Raw genomic sequence first — 11,714 nt, 5'->3', positions numbered from 1 at the left:
GATTTTGAGTTGAATGGTCTTGAATCTATAGATTAGTTTGGGAGAATTGAAGTCTTAACAGTATTAAGCCTTCCAGTACATGAACACAGTATGCCACTTCATTTGTTCAGGTCTTTGATTTCTTTCATTGGTGGTGTAGGGTTTGTTTTTTTTTTTAAGTGATATGGTCACTTCATTTAGGAATTAAAGAGAAGCTGTACCTTCTTTTTTTTTTTTTTTAATTTATTTATCTTTATTTATTTATTTTTGGCTGTGTTGGGTCTTTGTTTCTGTGCGAGGGCTTTCTCTAGTTGCGGCGAGCGGGGGCCACTCTTCATCGCGGTGCGCGGGCCTCTCACTGTCACGGCCTCTCGTTGCGGAGCACAGGCTCCAGACGCGCAGGCTCAGTAGTTGTGGCTCATGGGCCCAGTTGCCCCGTGGCATGTGGGATCTTCCCAGACCAGTTCTCGAACCCGTGTCCCCTTCACTGGCAGGCAGATTCTCAACCACTGCGCCACTAGGGAAGCCCCAGTGGTGTAGTTTTTTACACACAGATCTTGCACACATTTTGTTCGATTTACAGCTAAGTATTTCATGTCTTTAGTGCTGTGGTATATGATAGTTTTCAAAAATTCAGTTTCCAGTTGTTCATTGCTGGTATGTAAAGATTTGATTTTTGTATATTGACCTTGTAATAAACCTTGCTAAGCTTACTTATTCACTAGTAACTCTTTTTTGTAGATTTTTTTGGAGTAGTTTTACATAGACAATCATATTGTGAAGCAATAGGAATATTTTTACTTTTCCTTCTGGATCAGATTGCAAGAATAATATAATAGCATTTAAATAACATTTTGAAAAACAGTCAGCCAAGATCCCACCATTTTATATTTAACTTTTGTCAGCATAGTTACTTTAGGTAGTTGAATAACTTACAGGTGGCTAGAATTGTGTCTACGGTTTTGTTTTTGCTTACTGTTAAAAGCATTTCCTTGTGCAGCATAAGGCTTAGATTCTTTTTTGATGCCTATGTGATCTCACTGAGTAGGTTGGCTATAATCTGTTCTGATTAACTATTACCTTAAAGTTGAATGTTTACATTGTGTCCTTTTTTTATTTTTAATTTATTTATTTTTGGTTGCGTTGGGTCTTCGTTGCTGCGCACAGGCTTTCTCTAGTTGCGGTGCACAGGCTTCTCATTGCAGTGGTTTCTCTTGTGTGGAGCGCGGGCTGTAGGTGTGCGGGCTCAGTAGTTGTGGTGCACGGGCTTAGTTGCTCCGCAGCATGTGGGATCTTCCCAGACCATCGATCGAACCTGTGTCCCCTGCACTGGCAGGCGGATTCTTTTTTTCTTTTTTTTAATATCTTTATTGGAGTGTAATTGCTTTACAATGGTGTGTTAGTTTCTGCTTTATAACACAGTGAATAAGTTATATATATACATATGTTCCTACATCTCTTCCCTCTTGCGTCTCCCTCCCTCCCACCCTCCCTATCCCACCCCACTAGGTGGTCACAAAGCACCGAGCTGATCTCCTTGAGCTGATCTCCTTGTGCTATGCGGCTGCTTCCCACTAGCTAGCTGTTTTACGTTTGGTAGTGTATATATGTCCGTGCCACTGTCTCACTTTGTCACAGCTTACGCTTCCCCCTCCCCATATCCTCCAGTCCATTCTCTAGTAGGTCTGTGTCTTTATTCCCGTCTTGGCCCTAGGTTCTTCATGACCTTTTTTTTTTTCTTCTTAGATTCCATATATATGTGTTAGCATACGGTATTTGTTTTTCTCTTTCTGACTTACTTCACTCTGTATGACAGACTGTAGGTCCATCTGGCAGGCGGATTCTTAACCACTGTGCCGCCAGGGAAGTCCCTACATTGGTTTTTACTTTTGCTCTTTATTGTTTACTACAACTGTCTCCTTTTCTTTACTCTCTTTTTTTGTTGTTTCCTTTTTAAAATAAATTATATTCTTAAAATTCTCTTTTGTCAACTCTGGTCTCATCTCTGTGGATGGAAGTTAGTTCTGATGTTCTTTTGCAAGGGTCAGGTCTCAGGGAGTCGCCAAAGAACATAGTGTAGACAAAGATTTCCGCTCCCCCCACCCCCACCAAAAAAAAGGGACCTGGTTGGGGAGCCCATCAGGGAGTCTAGGTTGCTCTGGGCATAGCAAGTAGCACATAAGGAGTGCTTGCCTGCCCCTGTCATAGGAGCCACCAACCTGTCCTTGTGTTCAGCGTTAATGCTCACTCCTGCTTCCTCTCCTTGTGCTTCTTTGCTCATTCTGGCAAGTCCTCAGTAACAGAAGGCTGGGGTGGGGCAGGGACATCCTGTTCTGGCCTCACAAGCATAACCCCGATGGATCTGCATTTGCCTCCCAGTCCTGTCTCTTTTTGAATAGTTAGTGTCCACTGTCCTGGGTGCAAACAGCTATGTGGCCAGGCTCTTGTTAGCTGCTGGGACTAAGCGCATTATTCCTTGTATGGCTCTGCCAGCCTCTCTCTTGTAAGAACGCCTCTTTCACCGCTAACTCCTTATATGATGTCCAGCTGCTGTCCCTTGCTGCTGTAATTACTTAGTGTCTCCTTTAACACACAGTGCTCTGGGCCTGAGGAGTGCCCAGGACTGCCAGCCTCTGTTCTGTGTCCTCTGAGCATGATAATTGTTGAATAAACAAACGAATGAGAAGCCCTTGCTTTGGTTTCCCCAGCTGAAGAGGATTTTTGCTTTGTGAGCTCTAGCATGCCCACGGTTCATTACAGTAGTGTTTGTCTAAAGTTCCTTGCTGGTTTCCAGTGTCTCCCCATTCGTTTGTGCAGTAGATTGAGGAGGAGCCTGAGTGTAGGATCTCAGCCTGCCCCCACCCCCCTTCATTCTGAGTCATCTTCTCAGTGTATGCAGTATTGCTTTCCTGTGGCTGGATTCTGTTGTTCATCACACTGCCGTCTCACTGAGGTTGGTCCCCTGCCCTGGGATGAGCCTGACCTGTCTGTCTGCAGGGTAGACAGTGTGGAGTAGCAGGTAACTCTGAGGTCTTACCCGAGGCACTGGAAAAGCGGTCACCTGTTCTAATGGACTCCCTTGGGAAAGAAACATGTCTGCTTGACTCAGAGGTCCCTCTTGGCTTTGCACTTTGTCAGTTTTCAGTGGCTTTATGTTTCTGAAGGAATGAATTTTTCTTACATGCTGTAATAAAATCCAAAGCATATTTAGTTTGTAATCCAGATTGTTTTCTCAACAGCTTTTCTCAAGCTGGGAGTGGTGTTTTGTCCCCCTCTGCTTATGTGTTCCAGCACAGCACACTCACAATTCAAGTGTTTGGTGGTTCTCCCTGTTAAGACAGACATTTAAGGGACTAGGGCAGTCAGTTTCTCTGCTCCGTATGGCTTTGTCGGGTGATTTGATTGACAAGATTTCAGAGTGGCTGTGAGCTCTGTGCTGAGCTTCTTGTACAGCACAGTGTAAGGCACTGGAAACTGCTCTCCTCCTCCTCTGATTGGTGCTTAGCCAGGGGCAAGAGTAATCTTCCAATACTGGCTTTTTTTTTTTTTTTTTTGCGGTACGTGGACCTCTCACTGTTGTGGCCTCTCCCGTTGCGGAGCACAGGCTCCAGACACACAGGCTCAGCGGCCATGGCTCACGGGCCCAGCCGCTCCGCGGCACGTGGGATCTTCCCGGACCGGGGCACGAACCCGTGTCCCCTGCATCGGGAGGCGGACTCTCAACCACTGCGCCACCAGGGAAGCCCCCAATTCTGGCTTTTTAAGGAAGGCGTATAGGAGCCAAATTCCTTAGCTGAGAGTGTTAGGAATGGGAGGTTCCTTAAATAGCAGATGGGCAGAACCACGAAAGGTCAGGCACCAGGGCAGCAGGTGGCCTGGGTCATTTATGTAGTGCTCTCAAGCTCAAGGCTTCTCAGTTAGGGGAGGTTCAGTCTCCTATAACCGCTCAGGTTCTAGGAATCGTTGTCTTTGTGCCTGAATTAAACTCTTACTGTATTGTAAGCAATTATAGGTGTAATTGTTCTTTTACTTTTTGTAGGATATGGAACTTGGAGCTCTGGGACAAACAGAGGCAAGTATTATACCCATGATCATTCTCCTCTCCCTTGGGATTGAACTGGTTGAGTCTTTCTGCCACTGCCCAGCTTAGCCAAGGTTTGGGGGTGGGGTTCGCCTTTGGGGGTCCCAGGTGCCCTGGAGCTGGCAACTCCTTCCCAGGAGGCCTTATTAGTATGAACTAGGGCCCACCCAGCCTTAGGTGGCTAAGATCCAGTCTTTTCTCTGTGACCGAAGGTGTCCTTGTCTCTGTGTTTGTCTGTCTCTCCTCGCCCCCTCCATCTTGTCTGTCTTTCTGTCTCCCTCATTGCAGGCTACGAGAACTATGGTTATGGCTATGGCTATGGCCAGGATAACACCACCAACTATGGGTATGGTATGGCCACTTCAAACTCTTGGGAAATGCCTAGCTCTGACACAGATGCAAACCCTAGTGCCATGGGTAGTGCCAGTGCTGATTCCGTTTTGTCCAGAATTAACCAACGCTTAGATATGGTGCCGCATTTGGAGACAGACATGATACAAGGAGGCGTGTACGGCTCAGGTGGAGAAAGGTGAGTGGGCACCTGCCTAGGGGCTGAGGCTCTGCAGGGTCACCTCCTGCCTATTGCCCCTTGGCGTCTCCCTCTTCTGAACTGCCTCTTACGTCTGCTTTCTCCTTCTTTGCTCTGCTGTCGGGGCTTCCCAGAGACTGCTTGGGGTCCAGTGCACTTCCCTTCTTTGGCCTGTGTCCCCTCCTCCCTCCACCCTCCCCAAATGCCTGATGGTGAGCCTCTCTTCCAGCTTTTAGAGAGAGGAACAAGCCCAGACTGGGCTGGCTTTACTGTACCCTCCGAGTGGCTCTTCTCAGGAGCATTGTTAAATGGCTCTTCCCTCTGGAGACAGCCATTTGACCTTCTTCAAATACTTTACATCCTGCGCTCTGTCAGGGCAGGACAGATTGGGTTGGGTGTGAAGGGTGGGATGAACCCTTGGGGCTGACCACTGTGAGCTGGGCATCCCACATAAGGGACCAGGAAGATGTGGGCATGTCCTGGCCACCCTTCAGTGCCTTATAAACATGTACCTCTTGAGCCTCAGAAGTGCCCGTGAGGAACTGTTGACATCCTCACTTTGCAAATGGGGAAAGTGAAGCGCAGGCAGGTCACACCTCTTGCCCACAGGCACCCAGGAGTAAATAGTGGAGCTGGGCCTCCCACTCAGATCTGCCCTACCCCACAGCATCATGCTGTGGGCATTTGTCATTGTCTGAAGTGGTGCTGACCTAGAAGTTCTTGTGCCCTAGTGAGAGGTTTCAGTGAGGAGGGCACATGTATTTCTGGCACAGGATGGAGTGGAGTGGCCTAATGGCTCCAGCTGACAAATGGGAGAGAGCATAGAGTAAGGAGGGGCCTGGCCAGGCACTGATGGGGCCAAGTGAGGCACCAGAACCACTAGGGGGCAGAGGGTACCAAGGGGACTTTTGCTTGCATGGGCTCTGTAGCAAGCAAAAAGTGTTGGGGGATGCCCAGCACATCCCCTGCCTGACAGTCATAGTGCTTGGAGCTGAGGCTGCCAAATTGCAGGCAAGGGGTGGGCGGGGGGCCGTGGAGTTGGGCTGACATTGCTGCTGGTGCCAGCTGCCTATGTACCTTCTTGTGGCAACCTGGAGCTGGAGAGCAGGGTTGAGGGATGGAGTGGCAATTGGGTAGCACTGGCCTATTCTTTCCTGCTGCTGGTGCTTCTTGACTACCCAGCTTTGGCAAAGAGACATGTGGGGTCTGGGCCTGTGGGTTGCAGCCATGGTTAGAACGGCTCTCTCTGGTGCCCTGTCTTGCGCAGGTAGAATGTTTGGCCTGCCTTCCCAGTTGCTATGTAGTATGTGATTCCCTGTCCTGGGCTCCAGGGTTGTTATGAGCTCATAAGAACTTTTTTTCTTGTCCCTGGGCAAGGTCACATTGTCTTTCCTGGCAACATTCCTTGTTTTGTCTTCCTTTTCGTTTCAAGTGGTGATGGGCTTTGAAGGGTTTGGCAGTCTCTCGTGGGTGTCATCAGCCCCAGTGGACAAACACTGATGTGCTGAACTGCCCATGTACTGCAGGATGCTGGGGTGCTTGGCTCTGCCCCTCGAGGAGCAACCTTGGGCGTTGTGACTGCCGCAGACACATGCACGTTTCTTACGGGCTGTGGGCTGTCTCTTCTCCTAACTGAGATCTACTTTACCCTAATAGTCAGTCCTTCTTAGGGTCCTCAAGCTGGTGTGGCCCACGTGCAAGCTTGGGGGCATCATCTGAGAGGCCCTTCTGGCTTCTAGAAGTCTGCTCCTGAGAGGCCTTTTAAATTGGCATTTCCAAATATTGATCCTCTGATGGGGATCAATGGGGTAGGTGCTGGAGTGGATTTTCTGTCCCCATGACAGAGAGGTTTGGTGGCAGGCAGGAGCAGAAGGGTGATAGGACCTGAGGCCCTCCCTGATGCTTGCCACCTGCCTCTGCAGATATGATTCCTACGAGGCCTGTGACTCGAGGGCCGTCCTGAGTGAGCGTGATCTGTACCGGTCGGGCTATGACTACGGCGAGCTTGACCCTGAGATGGAAATGGCCTACGAGGGCCAGTATGATGCCTACCGCGACCAGTTCCGCATGCGTGGTGGCGACACCTTTGGCCCACGGGCTCAGGGCTGGGCCCGGGACTCCCGGAGTGGCCGGCCGATGGCCTCAGGCTATGGGCGCGTGTGGGAAGACCCCATGGGGGCCCGGGGCCAGTGCATGCCTGGTGCCTCCCGGCTGCCCTCCCTCTTCTCCCAGAACATCATCCCTGAGTACGGCATGTTCCAGGGCATGCGTGGCGGGGGCACCTTCCCAGGTGGCTCCCGCTTTGGCTTTGGGTTTGGCAATGGCATGAAACAGATGAGGCGGACCTGGAAGACCTGGACCACAGCTGACTTCCGGGTGAGTGGAGGAGGCCTTCCTGTTTTGTGACTGAGCAGAGCGAGGGGCCTGGAGCCATCCACCCTGACCCGGCTCCCTCTTTCTGACCCAGACCAAGAAAAAGAAGAGAAAGCAATGTGGCAGTCCCGACGAGCCCGACAGCAAAGCCACCCGGACGGACTGCTCCGATAACAGTGATTCAGACAATGGTGAGGCCAGGCACTGGCATGACCCTGTCCTCTGCCCCTTGGGGCTCCTGGGCTGAGATTGCTTCCTCTTACCTTTCAGACGAGGGCACCGAGGGGGAAGCTGCAGAGGGCACTGAAGGTGCTGAGGCTGTGGAGAAGGGCTTCAGAGCAGTAAGTGGCCCCAGCCCTGTACTCTCTGTGTCTGTAGGTGAGGCCTGTGAACAGTGGGCTGCCTGAGTCATCTCTGCATGCACACATGACTAGTACAAGGAGGTGGAGATCTGGTAGAGAGCACAAGCTGCTGGCAGGCTGCCTAACCAGAGGTTGGATTTCCTTATCAGAAAAATGGCAGAGTGAGCCCTCTGTGCAAGGGCTGTTGGGAGGATGTGAGGCTCCTGGCCCAGTGCCTGGCCTTGAACAGGGCCTTGTCATTTACAGCTGTTATGAACAGCTATACATGCTTTAACATTGAATTTTTGAAATTGTGTCTTAGGAAGGAGAAGACGAAGAGGGAAAAGAGGATGGGAAGGAAGAGGGCAAAGAGGATGCAGAGAAAGGTGAGTCTTCTGAGTGGCCTCGGTGCTGGGGTGGCTCTTCCAGGTGCTCGTGGTGGGAGGGGTCCAGCCAAGGGCAGGGTTTTGGCAGAAATGTGCCTCGATCCTCCCTTGTGTGGCTGGGTATGTGCTGGTAGGGAGTAACCTCCCTCTTCACCCCCTTCCCACTCTGCCCCTAATCTTCCCAGACCGAGGCTATGGGTGGCGATGGCCCCTGCCTGGTACACTGGTTTTGCCTTCATGTGGAGGCAGCAAACAAAAGTGTGGGGGAACCCCAGGCACACACCCTGCCCTCAGGCCCTTAGTAACATGCAGTTCTGAGTCCTTAATGGCTGGTGTCCAAGCCGGGACCCTTGGTGCAGTTTTTACGGCTCTGGTTTGCGTGTCCTTTCCCTTAGCGCCTCCAGAGCCCCTGTTGGGAGTCCCTGTCCCCCTATTCAAGTGATGAGCGCCAGCAGGTACCTAACCATAAATCCAGCCTCAGCCTACTGTTGCCGCGGTGCCCAGTGTGAGGTGGGCAGGGCCATGCAAGCTTTGGGGCCTTTACCACTTGGAGGCTGCTCTTAGGCCCCACCTGAGGCCTTCCTGCATCCTGCCACCTGGGCCCTCTGAACTTGTGCCATTGTCCCCACTGAGACAGCCTCTCTTTACCTTCCAGCCTCCCTGTGGCCCACTCTGCAGAGTATAGATGTCCTGGAGAGTGGTGGGGTCAGCACGTGTCCTCCCCTCTTCAGGGCCTAGGCCAAAATCACTCCCCACCCATTCCAGGGTACCCAGCCCTGCTCACAGCCAGAGGCCTTGCTCGACAGCTGCTTTCAGAATGGACCCTCTGGAGTAGATGGTGGATGATCCAGCCAGAGGCCACAAACTGGTAACTGTGCTCCTCTGTTCCCACAGGGGCCCTGAGCACCCAGGATGAGAGTGGCCAGACCAAGCGCAAGTTGCAGGCAGGCAAAAAGAGCCAGGACAAGCAGAAAAAGCGGCAGCGAGACCGCATGGTGGAAAGGTAACCAGCTTCCCTCCACCCCTTTGCCTCTGCCTCGCTCTGGGGCTGCCTCCAGGAGAGCAGGGCCATAGCTCTGCTGCCTCACCGCCCTCTGGCCTCCCTTGGGAGCTGCCACCTGCTCGGCCGTGCATGGACCCTGCTTTCCGCCAGGCCCAGCTCCCAAGGCCTGATTCGTCCCTTGCCCCTCTGCGGCCGCCTGGCGACCGCTAGCGACTTTGGCCTGAGATCTGACACTGCTCACCACCGTTGCCCAGAAGCTCCAGCACTAGGTCACTCAGCGCACGAGCCCTGAGGTGCACTGGGGGCCTGATGCCCCTGCGGGAGGGGGCCAGCTCATCAGAGACTCAAGGTCCAAGGCGCCTGTGCCACCCCAGCTAGCTGCCAAGAGGCCGTCACCGCGCTCAGGAGAGATGGCAGCACCTGTGGGCTGTGGCAGCCTCGGGCCTGCCCTCTGCCCTGCCCGCCGGCCCTGTCAGGCCGGGCCTGTCTGCGGCTGAGCCCTTCACGCCCCTTGGTCGGGTCTGTCTGCCCTCAGGGCTCCCGCACTGGCGCTTGCCTCCTCCTCCTCCGCCTCAGACTCTTGCTCTTGCTGGACCTTCCTCAGCCTCGCCGGCGCCTGGCCCCTGGGCTCTCCAGACAAAGCTGACCCCGTGGCCCAGATAAGGACGTCCGGCAGAGGTAGGGACCTGCCCCAAGGCCTCGGTGGCGGCTGGCCTCCTCCGCCCCTTGCCACGGCGGCCTGCTCCAGCCCAGGCCCCAGACCCCGGGCTTCTGCTGTGGACACGAGGCCCAGACAGAGCACCTCGCTCAGGTGACTCCAGGCTGCCCTCTGGCAGGCCGGGCGGGCGCCCTCCTTCCAGCTCAGACTGGTCTCTTCTCAGAAGAGGAAGATGAGGCAGCAGGTGCCCGGGCCTGCTTGCCTCCCATCCCTCCCGACACCACCCCCAAGCATTCTGAGCAAAGGATGGGCTGGGCCTTTCAGTCCCTCAGACCCCAGAAGGAAGATGCAGCACCTTTTCGGGCCCTGCCTCGGGACTGCGTACTCCACTCTGCACCTCAGGGCCGCCTGGCTCACGCCAGGGCATCCTCCTTCCGGTCCCCAGCTGGGCCAAGTACACAAGCTCCTGCCCAGCCTTGGTAGAGATGCCCTCCGGCAACCTTCCAGCGACTCCTTGCCTGTTGCAGCAGCTGCTGCCTCAGGCTTCAGCCTCCTGCCTACGGGAAGGAAGAGCTCCTCCCCTGTCCCCTACGTTGCAGTAACTGCAGCCTGCAGACGTTCTGTCCCTCTCTACTCCCAACCCCACTGGTCCTAGCCTGTCCCCCTGCTGGGACCGTACTTCACAGGCCCATGAGCAAGGCCTGTTTCAGGGCTCGCAGCTGGGTTGGGTGAGGCAGCAGCACTGTTCCCTGGGACCCTCTTGGTCTCAGTCCCTCATTTCCCTCCTGTGGCAGGATCCAGTTTGTGTGTTCTCTCTGCAAATACCGGACCTTTTACGAGGATGAGATGGCCAGCCACCTGGACAGCAAGTTTCACAAGGAACACTTTAAGTACGTAGGCACCAAGCTTCCGAAGCAGACAGCTGACTTTCTGCAGGTGAGCCTTGGAGTGGTACAGCTGCTTTTACTCTCAGGACATAGAGCAGCCCACACAAACATTAATATCTCCTTGGGATCTCCGGCAGGACTACGTTGCCAACAAGACCAAGAAGACAGAGGAGCTCCGAAAAACCGTGGAGGACCTTGATGGTCTGATCCAGCAGATCTACAGAGACCAAGATCTGACCCAAGGTGAGGAGGTTCCATCCCAGTCCTATCAGGCAGGGCCTCAGCCTTCCCTCCTCTGGTTCTCAGAGTGGGGTCACAACACCCCTCTGTTCCCCCAGGGAGGGTCACTGAGAACAGCCTCAGGCCCACGTGGAAGTGGCAGGGTGAGGTGAGGAGCTGGTCTGCTGTTTTCCCCCAACTCCTGGGTCTTTCTTAGGTGCCTGGGACCAGTGGCAACTCCCCTCCTTCTCCCCTCTACAGAAATTGCCATGGAACATTTTGTGAAGAAGGTAGAGGCAGCCCACTGTGCAGCCTGTGACCTCTTCATTCCCATGCAGTTTGGGATCATTCAGAAGCACCTCAAGACCATGGATCACAACCGGAACCGCAGGGTGAGTGGCCACCAGTGCCCTCCCGCCAGCCTGTGGGTTGACTGGGTGAGGCCACTGGGGAGGTCCTGGGGTTATAGCCCCCGCTTGCCCATGAGAAACTGCAGGGACTGCAGGGTGCAGGAAGATGTAGACATAGCCCAGTTCAGTCAGCGAAGCTACAGAGAGAGGGGTGGGAAATGGGGACTCTGCCTGGCAGGTGGTGGCATCAGAGCTAGACCTTAAGAAGTAAGGTCTGTGGGATATGGGGACCTCCATGTGCATATGGGTCAATGGCCACATAGGTTCAGAAACCAAACAGGGAGAAGTGTATGGTGCAAGTGTTGTTGGAGGAAGTATTGGACACAAGGTTCACAAGGGCTGGGCTGAGGGGCCTGATCTTGCTCCTATAGGCAGCAAAGCTTTTAAGTGGGGGACCAGTAGGATTAGAGTCGTTGTTGGACTAGAGACTTTGGGCACCTGTTGTGGGAGGGAGGTTGGGAATCAAGGAAGGGCTGCTGCAGTATCAAGCCAGAGGTATGCCTCCACCTTGGAGATGAAGAGACAGGCAGGATAGAAGAGGTGTTAAGGAAGTGAACAGGAGGCTGGCATGAGGGAGTGACCAGAAGTCTGGGATGTGGCAGATTTCTGCCTTAGCTGGTGGACAGTGGTGCTGCTATGATGGGGAGGGCGGTATGTGGTACAGGGAAAGGAGCAAGTTTGGCAAGAAATTGAAAAAATTCTGTCTTGCATTCCAGTGTATTCCCAGTGCCTAGCACAGAAGCCAGAGTAGGTGGGGTTTTTTTGTTGTTGTTGAATGGGTGACATCCTAGGTTAGAGGTGTCTATTAGAGATCAAGTGAGGGTGGTGGGGGCTTTGCAGTAGGGAAA

General features: G+C 53.4%; 1 protein-coding gene across 2 annotated transcripts in view; it reads left to right on the top strand.

The window, feature by feature from the left end:
• Nucleotides 1–11,714, top strand: part of AKAP8L (A-kinase anchoring protein 8 like) — a 30,448-nt gene that overhangs the window by 9,065 nt on the left and 9,669 nt on the right. The window contains exons 3-12 of one of the 2 annotated variants that reach the window (XM_007460967.1): nucleotides 4,019–4,051; nucleotides 4,349–4,589; nucleotides 6,512–6,965; nucleotides 7,057–7,153; nucleotides 7,233–7,303; nucleotides 7,626–7,689; nucleotides 8,584–8,692; nucleotides 10,145–10,286; nucleotides 10,375–10,480; nucleotides 10,718–10,848. In XM_007460967.1, coding sequence (XP_007461029.1) covers nucleotides 4,019–4,051; nucleotides 4,349–4,589; nucleotides 6,512–6,965; nucleotides 7,057–7,153; nucleotides 7,233–7,303; nucleotides 7,626–7,689; nucleotides 8,584–8,692; nucleotides 10,145–10,286; nucleotides 10,375–10,480; nucleotides 10,718–10,848 — 1,448 coding nt within the window. The remainder of the gene's footprint in view (nucleotides 1–4,018; nucleotides 4,052–4,348; nucleotides 4,590–6,511; nucleotides 6,966–7,056; nucleotides 7,154–7,232; nucleotides 7,304–7,625; nucleotides 7,690–8,583; nucleotides 8,693–10,144; nucleotides 10,287–10,374; nucleotides 10,481–10,717; nucleotides 10,849–11,714) is intronic. The other variant, XM_007460968.1, reaches the window with a different exon arrangement.

Source organism: Lipotes vexillifer, unplaced genomic scaffold (genome assembly GCF_000442215.2).
Source record: "Lipotes vexillifer unplaced genomic scaffold, Lipotes_vexillifer_v1.1 scaffold469, whole genome shotgun sequence".
Lineage (NCBI taxonomy): Eukaryota > Metazoa > Chordata > Mammalia > Artiodactyla > Lipotidae > Lipotes > Lipotes vexillifer.
This window is presented reverse-complemented; position numbering and strand designations above follow the sequence as displayed.